This window comes from Oncorhynchus tshawytscha, linkage group LG16 (genome assembly GCF_018296145.1).
Source record: "Oncorhynchus tshawytscha isolate Ot180627B linkage group LG16, Otsh_v2.0, whole genome shotgun sequence".
Taxonomy (NCBI): domain Eukaryota; kingdom Metazoa; phylum Chordata; class Actinopteri; order Salmoniformes; family Salmonidae; genus Oncorhynchus; species Oncorhynchus tshawytscha.
Genome location: NC_056444.1, coordinates 87,333,185 through 87,356,823, shown reverse-complemented (window position 1 = coordinate 87,356,823; position 23,639 = coordinate 87,333,185). Strand labels below are relative to the sequence as shown.

The following is a 23,639-nucleotide window of genomic DNA, read 5'->3' as shown; positions in this document are numbered from 1 at the left end:
CACACACACACTAACAGAGACACACTAACAGAGACACACACACACTAACAGAGACACACACACACTAACAGAGACACACTAACAGAGACACACTAACAGAGACACACTAACAGAGACACACACACACTAACAGAGACACACTAACAGAGACACACTAACAGAGACACACTAACAGAGACACACTAACAGAGACACACTAACAGAGACACACTAACAGAGACACACTAACAGAGACACACTAACAGAGACACACTAACAGAGACACACTCACACACTAACTCAATGAACGTTGTCGTTAACATGTTTATTTTTCTGTCGGTCAGGATTGCTGGTAACGGGGCCTCGGAGAAGAACCTGAAGGAGGGAGTGTGTGCCCAGTTTGAGAAGAACTTCGCTAAGGCCAAATGGAGGGTAAGAATCCTCCTAGCATTCATACATGTTTTATCTCTGTTGGTGCTTTCAAGACAACTGGTAACTCTAAGGAACAAGGTCAAATCATGACCCCACTGGGATCTCTAAGGAACAGGGTCAAATCATGACCCCACTGGGATCTCTAAGGAACAGGGTCAAATCATGACCCCACTGGGATCTCTAAGGAACAGGGTCAAATCATGACCCCACTGGGATCTCTAAGGAACAGGGTCAAATCATGACCCCACTGGGATCTCTAAGGAACAGGGTCAAATCATGACCCCACTGGGATCTCTAAGGAACAGGGTCAAATCATGACCCCACTGGGATCTCTAAGGAACAGGGTCAAATCATGACCCCACTGGGATCTCTAAGGAACAAGGTCAAATCATGACCCCACTGGGATCTCAAAGGAACAGGGTCAAATCATGACCCCACTGGGATCTCTAAGGAACAGGGTCAAATCATGACCCCACTGGGATCTCTAAGGAACAGGGTCAAATCATGACCCCACTGGGATCTCTAAGGAACAGGGTCAAATCATGACCCCACTGGGATCTCTAAGGAACAGGGTCAAATCATGACCCCACTGGGATCTCTAAGGAACAAGGTCAAATCATGACCCCACTGGGATCTCTAAGGAACAGGGTCAAATCATGACCCCACTGGGATCTCTAAGGAACAGGGTCAAATCATGACCCCACTGGGATCTCTAAGGAACAGGGTCAAATCATGACCCCACTGGGATCTCTAAGGAACAAGGTCAAATCATGACCCCCACTGGGATCTCTAAGGAACAAGGTCAAATCATGATGTCAGTGATCTTCAGGTTGGAAAGTCAGAGCTCTAGGATGATTGTTCAGAAAGATTTTTCCAAGTCGGAACTTGTTTTTTCCCCCAGTTCCCAGTGGTCTTGAATGCAGCATTAGTCCTAATGTATGTCCTCTGCTGTTCCAGGTTTGAACCTCTACTCCAGTCCTCGAACTGGTACTACTGCTCATAACAAGTTCCCCTCATGAGAAAAATATTTGAATTGATTTAACTGGTTTAATTGATGATGGTGATGATTATGCAGATTATTAAATTGTTGTTTCCAGAGAAGGCTGGTGGGCAAACATTTAGGAGGACGTGCTCCTTGCTGGAATGGAAATAACGGAAAGGTATCAAACACGATGAGCCTGTCCTCCCAGATTACACGTTACAATGAGCCTGTCCTACCAGATTCCACATTACAATGAGCCTGTCCTCCCAGATTACACGTTACAATGAGCCTGTCCTCCCAGATTACTGCCCACCAGCCTCCTTTGGTTGTTTCCAAGGATGATGATGATGATGATGATGATGATTATGATGAAGGATATCCAGGAGGATGTAGTGATGTACTGTAGTAGCAGCATGATTAACCCCCCTTAACCCTCTTGTCTCCCCTGCATGTGGTCCCCAGGAACTGAAGGTACGGTAGTAGTTAGTTCTCTATGTATCTGTAGAGATAGAGAGAGAGTCACACACACCAAATCAACCTTCACTCATTTCTGATGGCCTGCTAATCTCACGGCTAATCTCACGGCTAATCTCACGGCTAATCTACACGGCTAATCTCACTCCTAATCTACACGGCTAATCTCACGGCTAATCTCACGGCTAATCTCACTCCTAATCTACACGGCTAATCTCACTCCTAATCTACACGGCTAATCTCACAGCTAATCTCACGGCTAATCTCACTCCTAATCTCACGGCTAACACGGCTAATCTCACGGCTAATCTCACGGCTAATCTCACTCCTAATCTACACAGCTAATCTCACAGCTAATCTCACGGCTAATCTCACTCCTAATCTACACGGCTAATCTCACAGCTAATCTCACGGCTAATCTCACAGCTAATCTCACGGCTAATCTCACGGCTAATCTCACTGCTAATCTCACGGCTAATCTCACAGCTAATCTCACGGCTAATCTCACGGCTAATCTCACGGCTAATCTCATGGCTAATCTCACTCCTAATCTACACGGCTAATCTCACGGCTAATCTCACGGCTAATCTCACTCCTAATCTACACGGCTAATCTCACTCCTAATCTCACGGCTAATCTCACGGCTAATCTCACGGCTAATCTCACGGCTAATCTCCGGCTAATCTCACGGCTAATCTCACGGCTAATCTCACGGCTAATCTCACTCCTAATCTACACAGCTAATCTCACAGCTAATCTCACGGCTAATCTCACTCCTAATCTCACGGCTAATCTCACGGCTAATCTCACTCCTAATCTACACGGCTAATCTCACGGCTAATCATGTCATTATTGTAACAGTGTTCAGAATCACCTGGCTGAACACCAGCTGAAGACGATAGTGCTGCATTCGCTTGTACTGGTTTTGACCAGAGCACTATAGGGCTTAGACAAAGGTAGTGCACTATATAGGGAATAGGGTGCCATTTGGGGCGCATCCCTAGGAGTCTCAAAGGAGATTCAGAGAGGGAGAGAGAGAGAGAGAGAGGAACTGAGAGAGAGAAGAGAGAGAGAGAGAAACAGAGAGAAACAGAGAGAGAGAGAGAGAGAGAGAGAGAGAGAGAGAGAGAGAGAGAGAGAGAGAGAGAGAGAGAGAGAGAGAGAACTGAGAGAGAGAAAGAGAGAGAGAGAAACAGAGAGATAGAGAAAGGAACACACAGAGAGAGAGAGAGAGAGAGAGAGAGAGAAGAGAGAGGAACAGAGAACAGAGAGAGAGAAACAGAGAGAGAGAAACAGAGAGAGAGAGAGAGAGAGAGAGAGAGAGAGAGAGAGACAGAGAGACAGAGAGATAGAGAAAGGAACACAGAGAGGAAATGTGTTGATAATGGCTGATTGGTGAGATGAAGACTCTCTTCCCTAAACCCATCCCACTCTGATCCAGCCCAACGTCACTCAGCCAATCCCCGAAGAGTTCCATCTGCTCTGCCCCACTCCTCTTCTTCGGGTGCATCTCAAGTGACTTCCTTTCCTTGAATCCTTCCCTTGTTTCCTTTCCTCCATCTGCACTGATCTAGGGAACACAGATTAGATGAACGGCTGGAGACTATGATGGGGATTTACTTAGAGGGCAGGGCCAGGGTTTGAGTTTTAGTATAGATTTTCTCAGGTCCCAAACCCAAGTTTGGGGGTCTCTCTCTCTCTCTGTTGCAAACCGTAGTCTGTCTTTTTTATGGTGGTTTTTGGAGCAGTGGCTTCTTCCTTGCTGAGCAGCCTTTCAGGTTATGTCAATATAGGACTCGTTTTACTGTGGATATAGATACTTTTGTACCTGTTTCCTCCAGCATCCCCAAAAGCATTAATATGGAATTGGTCCCCACTCTTCTGGGAAGGCTTTCCACTAGATGTTGGAACATTGCTGCTATAACAGCCTCCACTCTTCTGGGAAGGCTTTCCACTAGATGTTGGAACATCTGAGGGTCTGAACAGCTGAGGGTACTTGCTTCCATTCAGCCACTAGAGCATTAGTGAGGTCGGGCACTGATGTTGGGCGAATAGGTCTGGCTCGCAGTCTGCATTCCAATTCATCCCAAAGGTGTTCGATGGGGTTGAGGTCAGGGCTCTGTGCAGGCCAGTCAAGTTCTTCCACACTGATCTCGACTAAACATTTCTGTATGGACCTTGCTTTGTGGCCAGGGCATTGTCATGCTGAAACAGGAAAGGCCCTTCCCCAAACTGTTGCCACAAAGTTGGAAGCATAGAATCGTCTAGAATGTCATTCTATGCAATAGTGTTAAGATTTCCCTTCACTGGAAATAAGGGGCCAAGCCCAAACATTGAAAAACAGCCCTATACCATTATTCCTCCTCCACCAAACTTTGCAGTTGGCACTATGGATTCGGGCAGGTAGAGTTCTCCTGGCATCCACCAAACCCAGATTCGTCTGTCGTACTGCCAGATAGTGAAGCGTAATTCATGACTCCAGAGATCGCCTTTCCACTGCTCCAGAGTCCAATGGCGGCGAGCTTTACACCAATACAGCCAACACTTGGCATTGCTCATGGTGATCTTAGCTTGTGTGCGGCTGCTCGGCCATGGAAACCCATTTCATGAAGCTCCTGACGAACAGTTCTTGTGCTGACGTTGCATCCAGAGGATGTTTGTAACTCGGTAGTGAGTGTTGCACCTGAGGACAGATGATTTTTCCACGCTACAAGCTTCAGCGGTCCCGTTCTGTGAGCTTGTGTGGCCTACCACTTCGTGGCTAAGCCGTTGTTGCTCCTAGATGTTTCCACTTCACAATAAAAGCACTTAGAGTTGACCGGGGGGCAGCACTATCAGGGCAGAAACTGAGTTGTTGGAAAGGTGGCATCCTATGACGGTGCCACGTTGAAAGTCACTGAGCTCTTCAGTAACGGCCATTCTACTGCCAATGTTTGTCTACGGAGATTTCATGGCTTTGTGCTCGATTTTATACACCTGTCAGCAACGGTGTGGTTAAAATAGCCGAATCCACTAATTTTAATGGTGTTAGGGGGCGCTATTTTCATTTTTGGATGAAAAACGTTCCCGTTTTAAACAAGATATTTTGTCACGAAAAGATGCTCGACTATTGACAGCTTTGGATAGAAAACACTCTGAAGTTTCCAAAACTGCAAAGATATTGTCTGTGACAGAACTGATGTTACAGGTGAAACCCAGATAAAAATCCAACCAGGAAGTGCCGCATTTTTTAAAACCGCCTCATGCCAATGACTCCTTATATGGCTGTGATTATGCCCCCGGATCCAGGATTGCTAGTCGCAAGAAGGGGTGTCCACATACTTTTGTGTATATAGTGAAAAATCTGTCGACTAGACAAGGAAAGGAGCTGAGGAAAAGAAGGAAGCAACATTTGACTATTGAGATGCAGTCTCCGGCCCTGTCTCATTCCTCTATGGGGGCTCCTGGTTCATTGACCCATACATGTGGTGCTTGAGGAAGAAGTCACACAGATTCCCACAGGTCTAAACGCTAGAGAAATGTGACTCTGTGTCTGCAGTGTTTATAACTGCTTTACTTCAGTGACATCAGTGTTTCACTGATCAATATTTGGTCTGAAACACACAGTTTCTCCATATAAGACTCATGTTTTTCTCCCCCCAAAAAATTACTACAGTCCAGTTCTGGGATGTATTGTCTGATTACATCTTTCTCCCCCACCCCCTGGTCACCCTCCCTCCTACCAATGTTCCCCTCTCTCTCTCTCCCCCTCCTCTCTCTCTCTCCCCCCTCTTTCCCCCTCTCTCTCTCCCCCCTCTCTCTCTCCCCCGCCTTCTCTCTCTCTCTCTCTCTCTCTCTCTCTCCCCCCTCTTTCCCCCCTCTCTCTCTCTCTCTCTCTCTCCCCCTCTCTCTCTCCCCCTCTCTCTCTCTCTCTCCCCCTCTCTCTCTCCCCTCTCTCTCCCCCTCTCTCTCCCCCTCCTTCTCCCTCTCTCGCTCCCCCTCTCTCTCTCCCCCCCTCCTCTCTCTCTCTCTCGCTCTCTCCCCCCCTCTCTCTCTCCCCCCCCGCCCTCTCTCTCTCTCTCTCTCTCTCTCTCTCTCCCCCCCATCTCTCTCTCTCCCCTGCCTCTCTCTCTCTCTCTCTCTCTCTCTCTCTCCCCCCTCTCTCTCTCCCCCGCCTTCTCTCTCTCTCTCTCTCTCTCTCTCTCTCTCTCTCTCTCCCCCTCTCTCTCCCCCTCTCTCTCTCCCCCCCCCTTCTCTCTCTCTCTCTCTCTCTCTCTCTCCCCCCCCGCCTCTCTCTCTCTCTCTCTCTCTCTCTCCCCCTCCTCTCCCCCTCCTTCTATCTCTCTCTCTCCCCCCTCTCTCTTTCACAGAAAGCGATCCGAGTCACAACCTTCATGCAGCGTCTTCGTGCGTCTGAGACTGCTGCAGCTGAAGTGGAGGCAGGAGGGCAGGGGGAAGGAAGGGGTGAGGACCAGGGAGGAGGAGGGCAGAGTGAGGGAGGAGGGGTGACACCAGAGGTGACGGTTGGAACTAATCCGGAGCGTGAGGAGAGGAACGGGGGAGTCGGGGTGAGGAGGTGGGGAGAGGAGAGGGGAGGAGGGAGGAGAAACCCTTTGAGTCCCTCTGTAGGGATCTCTCCTTCCACCAATAATGAACCGCTGTCCCAGCCTCCCAACCAATCAAATGCCAGCTCCAAACCTCTGGGGGACGAGCCAAAGAAGCCAGCCGTGAAGAAGACGTCAGGCAAAATGGCCGCCGCATTGGGTCAAACCGAAACAACAACAGAGACCAAAACACCTCCTACCCCCATCGTAACCCCTGGCCTCACCAAACCCCAGGACCCCGTCACTGTCTCTGACCACGACACAGCAGCACCATCGTTGCCTAGCAATGCCAAGAAGAAGCAACCAACCTATGTCACTCCTGAGACTCCAACGACTCAACGACACAAGATGGACGCCCAACTCCCCAACATGGGCCCAGGCCCTGCTGCTGCTACTACTACTACTGCTGCAGCCATAGCCCCACCTGCTGACAGGAGGCCGGCAGTGCAGGCTCCAGTAGAGGAGAAGAAGCTGGGTGACAGTAGCTGGTGTCAGACCCAGCTCCCTGAGGCTGTAGCTGAGAGGCCTGCTGGAGGTGGGGGAGTAGGGGGAGGAACTGGGATTGAGATGGGAGGGGGAGGGGCATCTGGAGCAGGGTCAGGGGTACTTGGAACAGGATCAACAGTAAGAACTGGGATAGGGCCAAGAGGTGACGCGAGCCCCATTGGTAGAGACCAGAGAGCAGACAGGCACAGTGTAGAGTCCAGGGGGGAACCCGAACCGTCCGAGGGGGGCTACAGTTATACCATAGGGGCCCTGGGAAGCTCCCGTTGTCTAGGCCGACACACCACCCTATACGGCCAGGAGGTTGAGCTGGGGGGGTACGGGGGTTCCTACTGCTCCTCTCTGTACGGCAGCGGGGGTGGAGGGAGGATGTATGGGGGACTGGAGCACGGAGGTGTTGGGGTCAGAGGTCATGGTAGTAGTACTGCTGATTGGCAGATGGACAGCGTGATCGAACAGATCGAGAAGCAAATGGCGGCGGTGCTGGAGAAGATCGAGGGGGACATGCCCTCTCTCCTGGAACAGATCAGTGACTGCCCCCCGCCACCCGAACTCCCCCGCAGCACACACACCTCGCCCTCCTCACGCTTCCGCTCCTCCCAACACCAACCATCTCACTCCTTCACCTCCTCCCTCACCTCCACTGCTACACCCCCACCCCTCCCCACATCTCCCAGACCACCTCTTCCCTCCCTCCCCCACCTCACCATCCCCCCTCCATCCTACCCGCCTCCTTCCCTGCCCACCCGCTCCCCTGGTCAGCCAATCGGTGAGCACAAGGAGAGAGACGGACAGAGGGGAGCAGTCCATTCCAGCCAATCCCCATCCGTGAGGCCAGGGAAGGGCCTATGAGGTGGGCAGGAGGGACACCTCTTGGATTCTAGAATGTCTAATACATTGCTGCATTCTAAATTGTATGCCAGTGGATATTGGAACAGAGCAACAGATGGGTTTTTCCAATCGAACGAGCGTTCATACCAGACACACTACACCAGAAACACGAGATACAGATTGCTCAATTAAATTGAAGAATCAGAAATTATATTTAATTGAAATGAATCTCCTGTATTGATTGGATTTAAATGGAATTGATCCCACCCCTGATTCGCTCTCTCATAGTTCAGTAATCTCAGACAACTAAATCTTCCCTCTCTCATAGTTCAGTAATCTCAGACAACTAAATCTTCCCTCTCTCATAGTTCAGTAATCTCAGACAACTAAATCTTCCCTATCTCATAGTTCAGTAATCTCAGACAACTAAATCTTCCCTCTCATAGTTCAGTAATCTCAGATTAAAGTCTTGCGTAATTGGTCAGATGCTCTATGTAATTCTGAGTCCACAAGTGTTAAGAGATCGGTACAAAGAGAACCGTAACAGAGATCCACCCTCTCTCTTTGCAAGTTACGGGTGAGTCTATGTCCCTGTATGTACCCTCATCTTATGGGTGAGGCTATGTCCCTGTATGTACCCTCATCTTATGGGTGAGTCTATGTCCCTGTATGTACCCTCATCTTATGGGTGAGTCTATGTCCCTGTACGTACCCTTCTCTTATGGGTGAGTCTATGTCCCTGTATGTACCCTCATCTTATGGGTGAGTCTATGTCCCTGTATGTACCCTCATCTTATGGGTGAGTCTATGTCCCTGTATGTACCCTCATCTTATGGGTGAGTCTATGTCCCTGTACGTACCCTTCTCTTATGGGTGAGTCTATGTCCCTGTATGTACCCTCCTCTTATGGGTGAGTCTATGTCCCTGTATGTACCCTCCTCTTACGAAATTTGAAAGATGCTAACACCTGCTAAAGATTTGTCCAAAGCACCGGAACGAATGCTTCTCATTATTTCACACATCCTGTTGTATCATCATGACAGATCTACGATGCAGTTTGTTTACGTAAAGATGTTGGATCTTAACTTGATCTCTCGTCGCAGAGTATTTTCCTGATGCATCAGGAAATTCAAATGAGCCTTGTGAGTAGGATTGCAAAATTCTGTGAACTTTCAATAAATTCCCTGATTTTCAAGAAATCCCAATTGGAGGATTCACAGAATCAGGAGGGAAATAAGCAGGAAATCTGGAATCCTCCAACCAGGATTTCAGGAAAACCAGGGAATTTATTGAATGTTCACAGAATTTTGCACCCTTACTTGTGAGTGTTTGAAAATGAGTAGTTCTCTTTCTCTCCATCGGGGGGCAGTCTAGTCTTTGGGATCAGGGCCTGCTATCAAAATAATGTTCTCTCTCGCTCACTCAAATGTCTTACTACTGAAATATTCAAATGTACAAAAATGTATCTGAATACAACCATACACATCAACAACAACCGCGGTTTGATATAGCTTTATAACACAACCTAAAATAAATTAACAAAACCTATATCCCTCATTTCTTCAGACTTCCATAGCTCCCAGGCTCTGAGGCTTTAGAGGGTATCACTGCTCATGACAGCGTAACTCATGTAACTCCTTCCCTGAGAAATCTTTTAGTCCCAGGAACTGCTCTGCGGCGTTCACAGTCCATCTTCCAGGACTTTCCAGGCCACTTTCTTTACGCGTAACATCCATGAATCCTGCTGGAGGGAAGCCAACTCTACAGCCTCCATTGAAGACCTTCCCAACACCATGGAGTCCTCAAAGAGTACCTTTTCATTCCCTCTTCTCGACAACCTCTGCATGTGAAAAATTCTGGACGGCCCTGACTTTGGCAAACCTCATTCTCTTTCGACACTTCACGGCTTCTTCATAACACCGTGACTTTCTTTTCCACAACTTCTCCATCTGGGATTCCTCCGCCTGCAGTCTCTCTCTAAATGTCCAAACACTCTACACCGTTTACACTGCAACGGCCTGGAAATACAATTTCTTACAGTAAAGTATGCATGTCAAATCAACGTCTATTACAGTAAAGTATGCATGTCAAATCAACGTCTATTACAGTAAAGTATGCATGTCAAATCAACGTCTATTACAGTAAAGTATGCATGTCAAATCAACATCTATTTATCACGTGCGCCAAATACAACAGGTGAAATGCTGACTTACAGGCTCTAACCAACAGTGCAAAAAAGGTATTAGAACAAGTAAAGAGATAAAAACAACAGTAAAAATACAGTGAAAAATAACAGTAGAGGCTATATACAGTAGAGAGGCTATATACAGTAGAGAGGCTATATACAGTAGAGAGGCTATACACAGTAGAGAGGTTATATACAGTAGAGAGGCTATATACAGTAGAGAGGCTATATACAGTAGACAGGCTATATACAGTAGAGAGGCTATATACAGTAGAGAGGCTATATACAGTAGAGAGGCTATACAGTAGGCAGTAGAGAGGCTATATACAGTAGAGAGGCTATATACAGTAGAGAGGCTATATATATATATACAGTAGAGAGGCTATATACAGTAGAGAGGCTATATACAGTAGAGAGGCTATATACAGTAGAGAGGCTATATACAGTAGAGAGGTTATATACAGTAGAGAGGCTATATACAGTAGAGGCTATATACAAAAGAGAGGTTATATACAGTAGAGGCTATATACAGTAGAGAGGCTATATATAGTAGAGAGGTTATATACAGTAGAGAGGCTATATACAGTAGAGGTTATATACAGTAGAGAGGTTATATACAGTAGAGAGGCTATATACAGTAGAGAGGCTATATACAGTAGAGAGGCTATATACAGTAGAGAGGCTATATACAGTAGAGAGGCTATATACAGTAGAGAGGCTACATACAGTAGAGAGGCTACATACAGTAGAGGGGTTATATACAGTAGAGAGGCTATATACAGTAGAGAGGCTATATACAGTAGAGAGGCTATATACAGTAGAGAGGCTCTATACAGTAGAGGGGATATATACAGGAGAGAGGCTATATACAGTAGAGGCTATATACAGTAGAAAGGCTATATACAGTAGAGAGGCTATATACAGTAGAGAGGATATATACAGTAGAGGGGCTATATACAGTAGAGAGGTTATATACAGTAGAGAGGCTATATACAGTAGAGAGGTTATATACAGTAGAGGCTATATACAGTAGAGAGGCTATATACAGTAGAGAGGCTATATACAGTAGAGAGGTTATATACAGTAGAGAGGCTATATACAGTAGAGAGGTTATATACAGTAGAGGCTATATACAGTAGAGAGGCTATATATAGTAGAGAGGTTATATACAGTAGAGAGGCTATATACAGTAGAGGTTATATACAGTAGAGAGATTATATACAGTAGAGAGGCTATATACAGTAGAGGGGCTATATACAGTAGAGGGGCTATATACAGTAGAGAGGCTATATACAGTAGAGAGGCTATATACAGTAGAGTGGATATATACAGTAGAGAGGCTATATACAGTAGAGAGGCTCTATACAGTAGAGAGGATATATACAGTAGAGAGGCTATATACAGTAGAGAGGCTCTATACAGTAGAGAGGATATATACAGTAGAGAGGCTATATACAGTAGAGAGGCTATATACAGTAGAGAGGATATATACAGTAGACAGGCAATATACAGTAGAGGGGCTATATACAGTAGAGAGGCTATATACAGTAGAGGGGCTATATACTGTAGAGAGGCTATATACAGTAGGGGCTATATACAGTAGAGAGGCTATATACAGTAGAGGCTATATACAGTAGAGGGGATATATACAGGAGAGAGGCTATATACAGCAGAGAGGCTATATACTGTAGAGAGGCTATATACAGTAGAGAGGCTATATACAGTAGAGAGGCTATATACAGTAGAGGGGCTATATACAGTAGAGAGGCTATATACAGTAGAGAGGTTATATACAGTAGAGAGGCTATATACAGTAGAGGCTATATACAGTAGAGAGGTTATATACAGTAGAGGCTATATACAGTAGAGAGGCTATATGAAGTAGAGAGGCTATATACAGTAGACAGGCTATATACAGTAGAGGGGCTATATACAGTAGAGAGGATATATACAGTAGAGAGGTTATATACAGTAGAGAGGCTATATACAGTAGAGGCTATATACATTAGAGAGGTTATATACAGTAGAGGCTATATACAGTAGAGAGGCTATATACAGTAGAGGGGCTATATACAGTAGAGAGGCTATATACAGTAGAGAGGCTATATACAGTAGAGAGGCTATATACAGTAGAGAGGCTATATACAGTAGAGAGGCTATATACAGTAGAGAGGCTATATACAGTAGAGAGGCTATATACAGTAGAGAGGCTATATACAATAGAGGCTATATACAGTAGAGAGGCTATATACAGTAGAGGCTATATACAGTAGAGAGGCTATATAGAGTAGTGTGGCTACATACAGTAGAGGGGCTATATACAGTAGAGAGGCTATATACAGTAGAGGGGCTATATACAGTAGAGAGGCTATATACAGTAGAGAGGCTATATACAGTAGAGGGACTATATATAGTAGAGAGGCTATATACAGTAGAGAGGCTACATACAGTAGAGGCTATATACAGTAGAGGGGCTATATACAGTAGAGAGGCTATATACAGTAGAGTCTATATACAGTAGAGAGTCTATATACAGTAGAGAGGCTATATACAGTAGAAGGACTATATATAGTAGAGAGGCTATATACAGTAGAGGCTATATACAGTAGAGAGGCTACATACAGTAGAGGCTATATACAGTAGAGGCTATATACAGTAGAGAGGCTATATACAGTAGAGTCTATATACAGTAGAGAGGCTATATACAGTAGAGAGGCTACATACAGTAGAGAGGCTACATACAGTAGAGGCTATATACAGTAGAGGGGCTATATACAGTAGAGAGGCTATATACAGTAGAGTCTATATACAGTAGAGAGTCTATATACAGTAGAGAGGCTATATACAGTAGAAGGACTATATATAGTAGAGAGGCTATATACAGTAGAGGCTATATACAGTAGAGAGGCTACATACAGTAGAGGCTATATACAGTAGAGGGGCTATATACAGTAGAGAGGCTATATACAGTAGAGTCTATATACAGTAGAGAGGCTATATACAGTAGAGAGGCTATATACAGTAGAGGGACTATATATAGTAGAGAGTCTATATACATTAGAGAGGCTATATACAGTAGAGGGGCTACATACAGTAGAGAGGCTATATACAGTAGAGGGGCTATATACAGTAGAGAGGCCATATACAGTAGAGAGGCTATATACAGTAGAGAGGCTATATACAGTAGAGGGACTATATATAGTAGAGAGGCTATATACAGTAGAGGCTATATACAGTAGAGAGGCTACATACAGTAGAGGCTATATACAGTAGAGGGGCTATATACAGTAGAGAGGCTATATACAGTAGAGGCTATATACAGTAGAGGCTATATACAGTAGAGAGGCTATATACAGTAGAGGCTATATACAGTAGAGAGGCTATAAACAGTAGAGAGGCTATAAACAGTAGAGCGGTATATCTGAAAACTCTCTAGGCAAGTAGTGTGGCCTGCAATGTATCACAATATACTCTACTTCAGGTGAGCAAAATCTATAGACTTCCTCAGATTTCGTGCCCCAGCTTTTGTTTACAAATATGCACAGACCGCCCCCCGTCGTCTTACTGTCCTGTGTGTGCTGTCCTGTCCTGCCGGTGCAGCGTATATCCCACTAGCTGAATATCCATGTCGTCACTCAGCCACGATTCAGTGAAACATAAGATATTACAGTTGTTGATGTCCATTTGGTAGGATATTCGTGATCGTACTTCGTCTAGTTTATTGTCCAATGAATGCACGTTGGCGAGTAATATTGAGGTTGATGGCAGCTTTCCCACTCGCCGTCGGCGGGTCCTCACGAGGCATCCCGCTCTGTGTCCTCTGTACCTGCGTCGGCGGGTCCTCACGAGGCAGCCCGCTCTGTGTCCTCTGTACCTGCGTCGGCGGGTCCTCACGAGGCAGCCCGCTTTGTGTCCTCTGTACCTGCGTCGGCGGGTCCTCACGAGGCAGCCCGCTCTGTGTCCTCTGTACCTGCGTCTTTGTTTAATCCGAGGTGAGTGATCGCTGTCCTGATATCCAGAAGCTCTTTGTTTAATCCGAGGTGAGTGATCGCTGTCCTGATATCCAGAAGCTCTTTGTTTAATCCGAGGTGAGTGATCGCTGTCCTGATATCCAGAAGCTCTTTGTCTAATCCGAGGTGAGTGATCGCTGTCCTGATATCCAGAAGCTCTTTGTCTAATCCGAGGTGAGTGATCTCTGTCCTGATATCCAGAAGCTCTTTGTCTAATCCGAGGTGAGTGATCTCTGTCCTGATATCCAGAAGCTCTTTGTTTAATCCGAGGTGAGTGATCTCTGTCCTGATATCCAGAAGCTCTTTGTCTAATCCGAGGTGAGTGATCGCTGTCCTGATATCCAGAAGCTCTTTGTTTAATCCGAGGTGAGTGATCTGTCCTGATATCCAGAAGCTCTTTGTCTAATCCGAGGTGAGTGATCTGTCCTGATATCCAGAAGCTCTTTGTTTAATCCGAGGTGAGTGATCTGTCCTGATATCCAGAAGCTCTTTGTTTAATCCGAGGTGAGTGATCGCTGTCCTGATATCCAGAAGCTCTTTGTCTAATCCGAGGTGAGTGATCGCTGTCCTGATATCCAGAAGCTCTTTGTTTGCCGTAAGATATTTTTTGCAGAAACATTACAAAATAAGTTACAAACAACAACAAAAAACACAATTGGTTGGATGCCCGTAAAACTGCTGCCATTTCTTCCGGTGCCATCCTCGCCAGCTTCACTCGGGTACGGAGGGACTCCACATCAAGAAACACAAGAATAGACACAAGCTCCACTCCAAGAATACTCCTCAGCTCCTCAATACCCACTTTCTCTGAGACTCCAGCAATTACTCCCTTGACAGGTGCTCTTCTCTTCAGCTTAAAGCATGATACAGCATGGTCATCAATTCGCCTGATACCCAACAGACTCCTCCTCTGTTCAGCGGAAACACAAAGAAATCAAGATCAACTCACTCCTCGTGACCCTCATCGACTCCACTTTACCCACATCTCTCTCCACTATTTTGGATACTTCCAACAGATATGGCAATCCAATTGTCCCAGAAACTGGACTCCAGCCAGACACCAGGTATTCTCCACACTAGGTAGGAGTCTTCCTTCCCATCCCAACTTTGCTTATTTCCCCATTATTTTGGACAGAGGTCCATTCTTCCTTACTTCCACCGCCATCCGATTCATATTCCACATCCTTCCTTCCTCCGAGTTCTGGTGACCTCGACTCCTAACCCGTCCGGTCTCCATAAACCTCTGCCCGGAGTCTTTGACACTCAACCAAATGAGAACTGCTCGTCGTGGGAACCTCCCTATGACATCATCTTTTGGGAGCTGTAAATGAGGAGACCAAAACTGGTTGCAAGTGTGGGTGAATTTAGCGCCCTATTGATGGTTTAACAAGACATCACATGGCGATAATAAGAATCCTGCCTTATAACAGGCTGACTACACTGTTCGCATCGCGTGCGTTGCAAAATACAATTAGAAATCTATATTATTCAATTATTGCACCCACACTGCTCGCGTCTGTGTTACCAAGGGCTAAAATAGAAGTCAGTTCTATTTCTGATGCAGATCGCGCTGCAAGTCCTGCCTCTCCCATCTCCTCATTGGTTTATAGAAGCAGGTACCCACGTGCCATCTCCTCATTGGTTATACGCACGTGGGTGACTGAAAGATGAACGAGGTCGGTGGCGGTAATGCACCTAATTTATGAAAGTTGCCAATTGCAATATAAAGTCCAGAGAAGAAAAGGCCTGGAATTTTATGTGTGTTTTATGTGTGGATTAATTGTCGGAGTAGAGGACCTTGTACATTTCAGGTAAAATAACAACTCAATGTTTATATTCCAGGACAAATTAGCTAGCAACAGCAAGCTAGCTAAATAGGACAAATTAGTTAGCAAGTGCAAGCTAGCTAGCTAAATTGCCACAAAGGTTTAATGCTTTTCGTCCTGTCCCCAAATTAATGTAATTGGTTCAGAGTTTGTTTTGATATTTTGACCTGCGTGTCGTGATCGCGTTTGGTGTAGGGGCAGAAAATACAAGAAGACACTTCTGAGAGCAGTCTTGTTTCCCACTAATGCGATACAGCTTCTACATCGGGATGTTTCTTTCCCACGTGTCCTTCACCGGGGAGGCCGTTACACCTTAACGGTGTTTTAATCTGATTTATTGGCAGACAGAAGTCCCCGCTTGGGATAACATTTTCCAGACGAATAACTTCCCGAAATGTAAATAGAAAGTTTATTTTATTTACAAAATGATGTTAAAATGTGGGATGTGATAGCTATTCGCTAGATGGCCGATCTCATACCTGCTTATCAGCAGTTTAGAGATGAACAACTAAACTATCTAATCGTAGATTCAGCGATGTGTCAATTGTGAAAACCCGGACAGTTTTTAAATGATGAATTGGTAACTTGCTACCCAGCTAAAAGACATGTAGCAAATCGTTTCCCCCATTTGTTTTCAGGGACTAAAGTGGGCACCTGATTGCATTTCACTTCATTGCATTGGTTTGGAAGGAGAAAACAGTCCTGCCCGACTCATTTGGAGGTAAGACATTTTAACATCTGATGGAGAAAAAAACTAATGCAGTATCTGTTCACCTAGCTAAATGTCTCTTCCCCTATTGTGTTGGACCATTGCGGTTCGTGCTACTAGTTAAAAAATTATAGGCTAAGTTATTCTACTCTTACTGTAAACAACTTGACCAAGTCTAAAATATGCAAAACTGTTAACATGATGATTGCACAGTAATAAATGCAGTTGTGGCTTCAGCAACTTGAACCAGCACTAAAATGTGAGGTTAATTTCTCCCCTCGTCTCTGCTTGTTCCAGGTTGAAGGATATCCCACCCTGTCACTCTGTAGATGTAAACACCTTGTTGTGAACCACCCGGCCACAAGGTTAATCACCATATCCCAGGGTATTATTCAGGAGCGTGTGACATCACAATGTTAGAGAGAAATAGATGCACCCATGTTGTTGTTTATCATGCAGATTTGTCAGGACCTAGTAACTTATGAAGCTCATTCTAATATACAGATGTGATTTCTGTCCCAGAGGATTTGAACTGTGTTCAAGTCTTCAATTTAGACCACAATTAGTTGAATTAGGTGTTAGTGAAGAGCTGGTACAAAAACCTGTGAAACTCCTGTCCCATCAAAACAAAATGGCTGTCATAACTACATTTGCACTCATGTACTGAACAAGTTTATGAGTGTTGGGAGTTCATTTCCTTGAGATGTCCCTCAGTTGGGAAATATTTTCTACAATGGACTGTGTTTAAAGGACTCATGCACACAGGAAAACCAATAAACATTTGCATTTTTTTTAAATTGAAAATGCCTAGTGTTGATGTCTCCACGTGTTTCTGGTTCTGAGGCAGTTAAACCCACTGTTCCTAGGCTGTCAATGAAAGGCGGGGTCATCTGGGGTCTGCAGGTCATCCAATCAATGAGAGAGAAGGGCATCAATGATATTACAATGTGGCAGGGTAGCCTAGTGGTTAGAGCGTTGGACTAGTAACCGGAAGGTTGCAAGTTCAAATCCCCGAGCTGACAAGGTACAAATCTGTTGTTCTGCTCCTGAACAGGCAGTTAACCCACTGTTCCTAGGCTGTCATTGAAAATAAGAATTTGTTCTTAACTGACTTGCCTAGTTAAATAAATAAAATCGAGGATTATATCATTTAATATATGTTCCTGTTTTGATATGCATTTATAATTATATTGGACATGTTATCCGTTATCACATGCCAGTATGTGTTTCGTATCCCAGTGCATGTAGCTCACATTAGGATGAAGTAGCCTAGGCCTTCTGATGCCTAGGCCTTCTGATGCCTAGGCCTTCTGATGCCTAGGCCTTCTGATGCCTAGGCCTTCTGATGCCTAGGCCTTCTGATGCCTAGGCCTTCTGATGCCTAGGCCTTCTGATGCCTAGGCCTTCTGATGCCTAGGCCTTCTGATGCCTAGGCCTTCTGATGCCTAGGCCTTCTGATCTAGTCAGATTGCATCATATCACCTTTCAATACTAGTAATCAACTAATATAGAAGTTATCTTGAACAATCGTTGTCATTTTAATAATATGCACGGGTTTGGTATTCGTAAGAATGAATCACAATGCAAGCCTACTCATTACAAAAATACTATATTATTTTCACAGTGAAACACCACTATTCTGGCTATTAATCATTCTTAATACGGTCATTAAAATAGCTAAATAACATATCTAAAAAAATGTATAGGCAATATGATATCATGCAAGTTTGCCTGTTAAAGTCTACAACTTGTATTCGGTGCATATGATTAAATTTGACAATGTAGCAGCAGTCTAGGCAATACAGAGGAGGAACTTATATCATACAACCATTATTCTGGTTGGTGTCAACTTCATCATTTAACATCATTTAAGGGACTGAAGAGATTGACTCTGTTACTTGATGTTTGTGTCTGATATTTGCATTTTTGGTGTAGTTGTTCACTGAATTCCTAACAGTAGTTACTCACGCTGGTACAGTGGCTACAAACGTCTCGCGCTCGGTGGAATCTGTTATCACATGATGCTGCCTTTGAATCGCATCCCACGTGTCAGTAACCGACGGGAAAAGTGTTACCTACTAAGGTAGCAGCCGTTGGAGGCAGGGAGACGGCAGTCTTTGGAGGCAGGGAGACGGCAGTCTTTGGAGGTAGACAGGGAGACGGCGGTCTTTGGAGGTAGACAGGGAGACGGCAGCCTTTGGAGGCAGGGAGACGGCAGACTTTGGAGGTAGACAGGGAGACGGCAGTCTTTGGAGGTAGACAGGAGACGGCAGTCTTTGGAGGACAGGAGTCTGCAGTCTTTGGAGGTTGACAGGGAGACGGCGGTCTTTGGAGGTAGACAGGAGACGGCGGTCTTTGGAGGTAGACAGGGAGACGGCGGTCTTTGGAGGTAGACAGGGAGACGGCAGTCTTTGGAGGTAGACAGGGAGACGGCAATCTTTGGAGGTAGACAGGGAGACGGCAGTCTTTGGAGGCAGGGAGACGGCAGCCTTTGGAGGTAGACAGGGAGACGGCAGCCTTTGGAGGTAGACAGGGAGACGGCGGTCTTTGGAGGTAGACAGGAGACGGCAGCCTTTGGAGGCAGGGAGACGGCAGCCTTTGGAGGCAGGGAGACGGCAGACTTTGGAGGCAGGAGACGGCAGTCTTTGGAGGTAGACATGGAGACGGCAGTCTTTGGAGGCAGGGAGACGGCAGACTTTGGAGGCAGGGAGACGGCAGTCTTTGGAGGTAGACAGGAGACGGCAGTCTTTGGAGGCAGGGAGACGGCAGTCTTTGGAGGCAGGAGACGGCAGTCTTTGGAGGTAGACAGGGAGACGGCAGCCTTTGGAGGCAGGGAGACGGCAGACTTTGGAGGCAGGGAGACGGCAGTCTTTGGAGGTAGACAGGGAGACGGCAGCCTTTGGAGGCAGGGAGACGGCAGACTTTGGAGGCAGGGAGACGGCAGTCTTTGGAGGTAGACAGGGAGACGGCAGTCTTTGGAGGTAGACAGGGAGTCTGCAGTCTTTGGAGGTAGACAGGGAGACGGCAGTCTTTGGAGGTAGACAGGGAGTCGGCAGTCTTTGGAGGTAGACAGGGAGTCGGCAGTCTTTGGAGGTAGACAGGGAGACGGCAGTCTTTGGAGGTAGACAGGGAGACGGCAGCCTTTGGAGGCAGGAGACGGCAGCCTTTGGAGGTAGACAGGAGACGGCAGCCTTTGGAGGCAGGGAGACGGCAGCCTTTAGGGGCAGGGAGACGGCAGCCTTTGGAGGTAGACAGGGAGACGGCAGCCTTTGGGGGCAGGGAGACGGCAGACTTTGGAGGTAGACAGGGAGACGGCAGCCTTTGGAGGCAGGAAGACGGCAGCCTTTGGAGGCAGGGAGACGGCAGCCTTTGGAGGCAGGGAGACGGCAGCCTTTAGAGGCAGGGAGACGGCAGCCTTTGGAGGTAGACAGGTAGACGGCAGTCTTTGGAGGTAGACAAGGAGACGGCAGTCTTTGGAGGTAGACAGGGAGTCGGCAGTCTTTGGAGGTAGACAGGGAGACGGCAGTCTTTGGAGGTAGACAGGGAGACGGCAGCCTTTGGAGGCAGGGAGACGGCAGCCTTTGGAGGTAGACAGGAGACGGCAGTCTTTGGAGGTAGACAAGGAGACGGCAGTCTTTGGAGGTAGACAGGGAGTCGGCAGTCTTTGGAGGTAGACAGGGAGACGGCAGTCTTTGGAGGTAGACAGGGAGACGGCAGCCTTTGGAGGCAGGGAGACGGCAGCCTTTGGAGGTAGACAGGGAGACGGCAGCCTTTGGAGGCAGGGAGACGGCAGCCTTTGGGGGCAGGGAGACGGCAGCCTTTGGAGGTAGACAGGGAGACGGCAGCCTTTTGGAGGCAGGGAGACGGCAGACTTTGGAGGTAGACAGGGAGACGGCAGCCTTTGGAGGCAGGAAGACGGCAGCCTTTGGAGGCAGGGAGACGGCAGCCTTTGGAGGCAGGGAGACGGCAGCCTTTAGAGGCAGGAGACGGCAGCCTTTGGAGGTAGACAGGGAGACGGCAGTCTTTGGAGGTAGACAAGGAGACGGCAGTCTTTGGAGGTAGACAGGGAGACGGCAGCCTTTGGAGGCAGGGAGACGGCAGCCTTTGGAGGCAGGAGACGGCAGCCTTTGGAGGTAGACAGGGAGACAGCAGCCTTTGGAGGCAGGGAGATGGCAGCCTTTGGAGGCAGGGAGACGGCAGCCTTTGGAGGCAGGGAGACGGCAGCCTTTGGAGGCAGGGAGACGGCAGCCTTTGGAGGCAGGGAGACGGCAGCCTTTGGAGGCAGGGAGACGGCAGCCTTTAGAGGCAGGAGACGGCAGCCTTTGGAGGTAGACAGGTAGACGGCAGTCTTTGGAGGTAGACAAGGAGACGGCAGTCTTTGGAGGTAGACAGGAGTCGGCAGTCTTTGGAGGTAGACAGGGAGACGGCAGTCTTTGGAGGTAGACAGGAGACGGCAGCCTTTGGAGGCAGGGAGACGGCAGCCTTTGGAGGTAGACAGGAGACGGCAGTCTTTGGAGGTAGACAAGGAGACGGCAGTCTTTGGAGGTAGACAGGGAGTCGGCAGTCTTTGGAGGTAGACAGGGAGACGGCAGTCTTTGGAGGTAGACAGGAGACGGCAGCCTTTGGAGGCAGGGAGACGGCAGCCTTTGGAGGTAGACAGGAGACGGCAGCCTTTGGAGGCAGGGAGACGGCAGCCTTTAGGGGCAGGGAGACGGCAGCCTTTGGAGGTAGACAGGGAGACGGCAGCCTTTGGAGGCAGGGAGACGGCAGACTTTGGAGGTAGACAGGAGACGGCAGCCTTTGGAGGCAGGAAGACGGCAGCCTTTGGAGGCAGGGAGACGGCAGCCTTTGGAGGCAGGGAGACGGCAGCCTTTAGAGGCAGGGAGACGGCAGCCTTTGGAGGTAGACAGGGAGACGGCAGTCTTTGGAGGTAGACAAGGAGACGGCAGTCTTTGGAGGTAGACAGGGAGACGGCAGCCTTTGGAGGCAGGGAGACGGCAGCCTTTGGAGGCAGGAGACGGCAGCCTTTGGAGGTAGACAGGGAGACAGCAGCCTTTGGAGGCAGGGAGATGGCAGCCTTTGGAGGCAGGAAGACGGCAGCCTTTGGAGGCAGGGAGACGGCAGCCTTTGGAGGCAGGGAGACGGCAGCCTTTGGAGGCAGGGAGACGGCAGCCTTTAGAGGCAGGGAGACAGCACTGAGCACGAACTCGTGATGCTCGAAGCCGAAGCGAGCTGCTCAGACCACTGCGCTATGGCAGTTCACAATGCTCTAGCAAGCCCTGACAATACTTGATGGTCTGAGGTCGGTTGATTTGCAGAGTCTTCCCCCAACCACAGCCCCCTAGGTACGGTACTGCATTGTATAGCCTGCAACCACCGCTTCCAGCTTCCCCCTGGGTACGGTACTGCATTGTATAGCCTGCAACCACTGCTTCCAGCTTCCCCCTGGGTACGGTACTGCATTGTATAGCCTGCAACCACCCCTTCTAGCTTCCCCTGATTTGTACGGTACTGCATTGTATAGCCTGCAACCACCGCTTCCAGCCCCCTGGGTACGGTATTGCATTGTATAGTCTGCAACCACCCTTCCAGCTTCCCCCTGGGTATGGTACTGCATTGTATAGCCTGCAACCATCCAGCTTCCCCCTGCACGGTAATGCATTGTAAGGTCTGCAACCACCCCTTCCAGCTTCCCCCTGGGTACGGTATTGCATTGTATAGCCTGCAACCACTGCTTCCAGCTTCCCCCTGGGTACGGTACGGCATTGTATAGCCTGCAACCACCCCTTCCAGCTTCCCCCTGGGTACGGTATTGCATTGTATAGCCTGCAACCACTGCTTCCAGCTTCCCCCTGGGTACGGTACGGCATTGTATAGCCTGCAACCACCCCTTCCAGCTTCCCCCTGGGTATGGTACTGCATTGTATAGCCTGCAACCACCGCTTCCAGCTTCCCCTGGGTACGGTACTGCATTGTATAGCCTGCAACCACCCCTTCCAGCTTCCCCCTGGGTACGGTATTGCATTGTATAGCCTGCAACCACTGCTTCCAGCTTCCCCTGGGTACGGTACGGCATTGTATAGCCTGCAACCACCCCTTCCAGCTTCCCCCTGGGTACGGTACTGCATTGTATAGCCTGCAACCACCGCTTCCAGCTTCCCCCTGGGTACGGTACTGCATTGTATAGCCTGCAACCACCGCTTCCAGCTTCCCCCTGGGTACGGTACTGAATGTATAGCCTGCAACCACCGCTTCCAGCTTCCCCCTGGCAGTGATTCTAAATATTAAATATTCATTCAAATCCTCCTGCAGCAGGATTATTTTCCTCCTTTTGACAAAATGGGTCAAATTAAGATCCAACATCTGTAGTCTGTCCAGGAGAGATTCAAAGTGAGCGGATGATGATAAGATGCTTCCCTCCACACATACAGAACACATTTCCCTTTTCCAAAGTGTACCTATGATGAAAATTACAGGCCTCTCTCATCTTTTTAAGGAGAACTTGCACAGAACACATGTGTGGTCTTGTCCCTTTTCCAAAGTGTCAATAAAAGAAACTGACTGGATTCCTGCTCCACTCCTCCTTGTCCTCCTGAAAGGGTTTTCAACCATCACCTGTCCCCGATAGAAAGGCTACACCGAGTGGACAAAATATTAAGAACACTTTTATAATATTGAGTTGCACCCCACCCCCCCTTTACCCTCATAACAGCCTCAATGTGGGGCTGCAGGTAGACTAGTGGTTAGAGCGTTGGGCCAGTAACCGAAAGGTTGCTAGATCGAATCCCCTGACAAGGTAAAAATCTGTCGTTCTGCACCTGAACAAGGCAGTTAACCCACTGTTCCTAGGCCGTCATTGTAAATAAGATTTTGTTCTTAACTGACTTGCCTAATTAATTAAATAAATAAAAATTGGGTCATGGACTCTACAAGGTGTCAAGTGTTCTACAGGGATGCGCCAACGCTGCCCACAGTTGTGTCAAGTTGGCTGGATGTCCTTTGGGTGGTGGACCATTCTTGATATATATGGGGAAACTGTTGAGCATGGGAAAAAACCCAGCAGCGTTGCAGTTCTTTACACAAACCGGTGTGCCTGGCATCTACTACCATACCCTGTTCAAAGA

General features: G+C 47.6%; 1 protein-coding gene and 1 long non-coding RNA gene across 3 annotated transcripts in view; both read left to right on the top strand.

Moving 5' to 3' along the window:
• camkvl (CaM kinase-like vesicle-associated, like) overlaps positions 1–17,538 on the top strand; it is a 115,354-nt gene extending 97,816 nt beyond the window's left edge. The window contains exons 10-13 of the mRNA XM_042299962.1: positions 324–411; positions 6,217–7,807; positions 16,445–16,527; positions 16,813–17,538. Coding sequence (XP_042155896.1) covers positions 324–411; positions 6,217–7,806 — 1,678 coding nt within the window. The 3' untranslated portion in view covers position 7,807; positions 16,445–16,527; positions 16,813–17,538. The remainder of the gene's footprint in view (positions 1–323; positions 412–6,216; positions 7,808–16,444; positions 16,528–16,812) is intronic.
• Positions 17,539–17,583: 45 nt separating this feature from the next.
• Positions 17,584–20,111, top strand: LOC121839668. Of its 2 annotated transcripts, none has more exons than XR_006079179.1 (3): positions 17,584–18,770; positions 19,013–19,496; positions 19,815–20,111. It is a non-coding gene; the product is annotated as an uncharacterized LOC121839668 (long non-coding RNA). The 2 variants fall into 2 exon arrangements; XR_006079178.1 differs by having other exon boundaries at positions 18,905–19,496.
• The last annotated feature ends 3,528 nt before the right edge of the window (positions 20,112–23,639 follow it).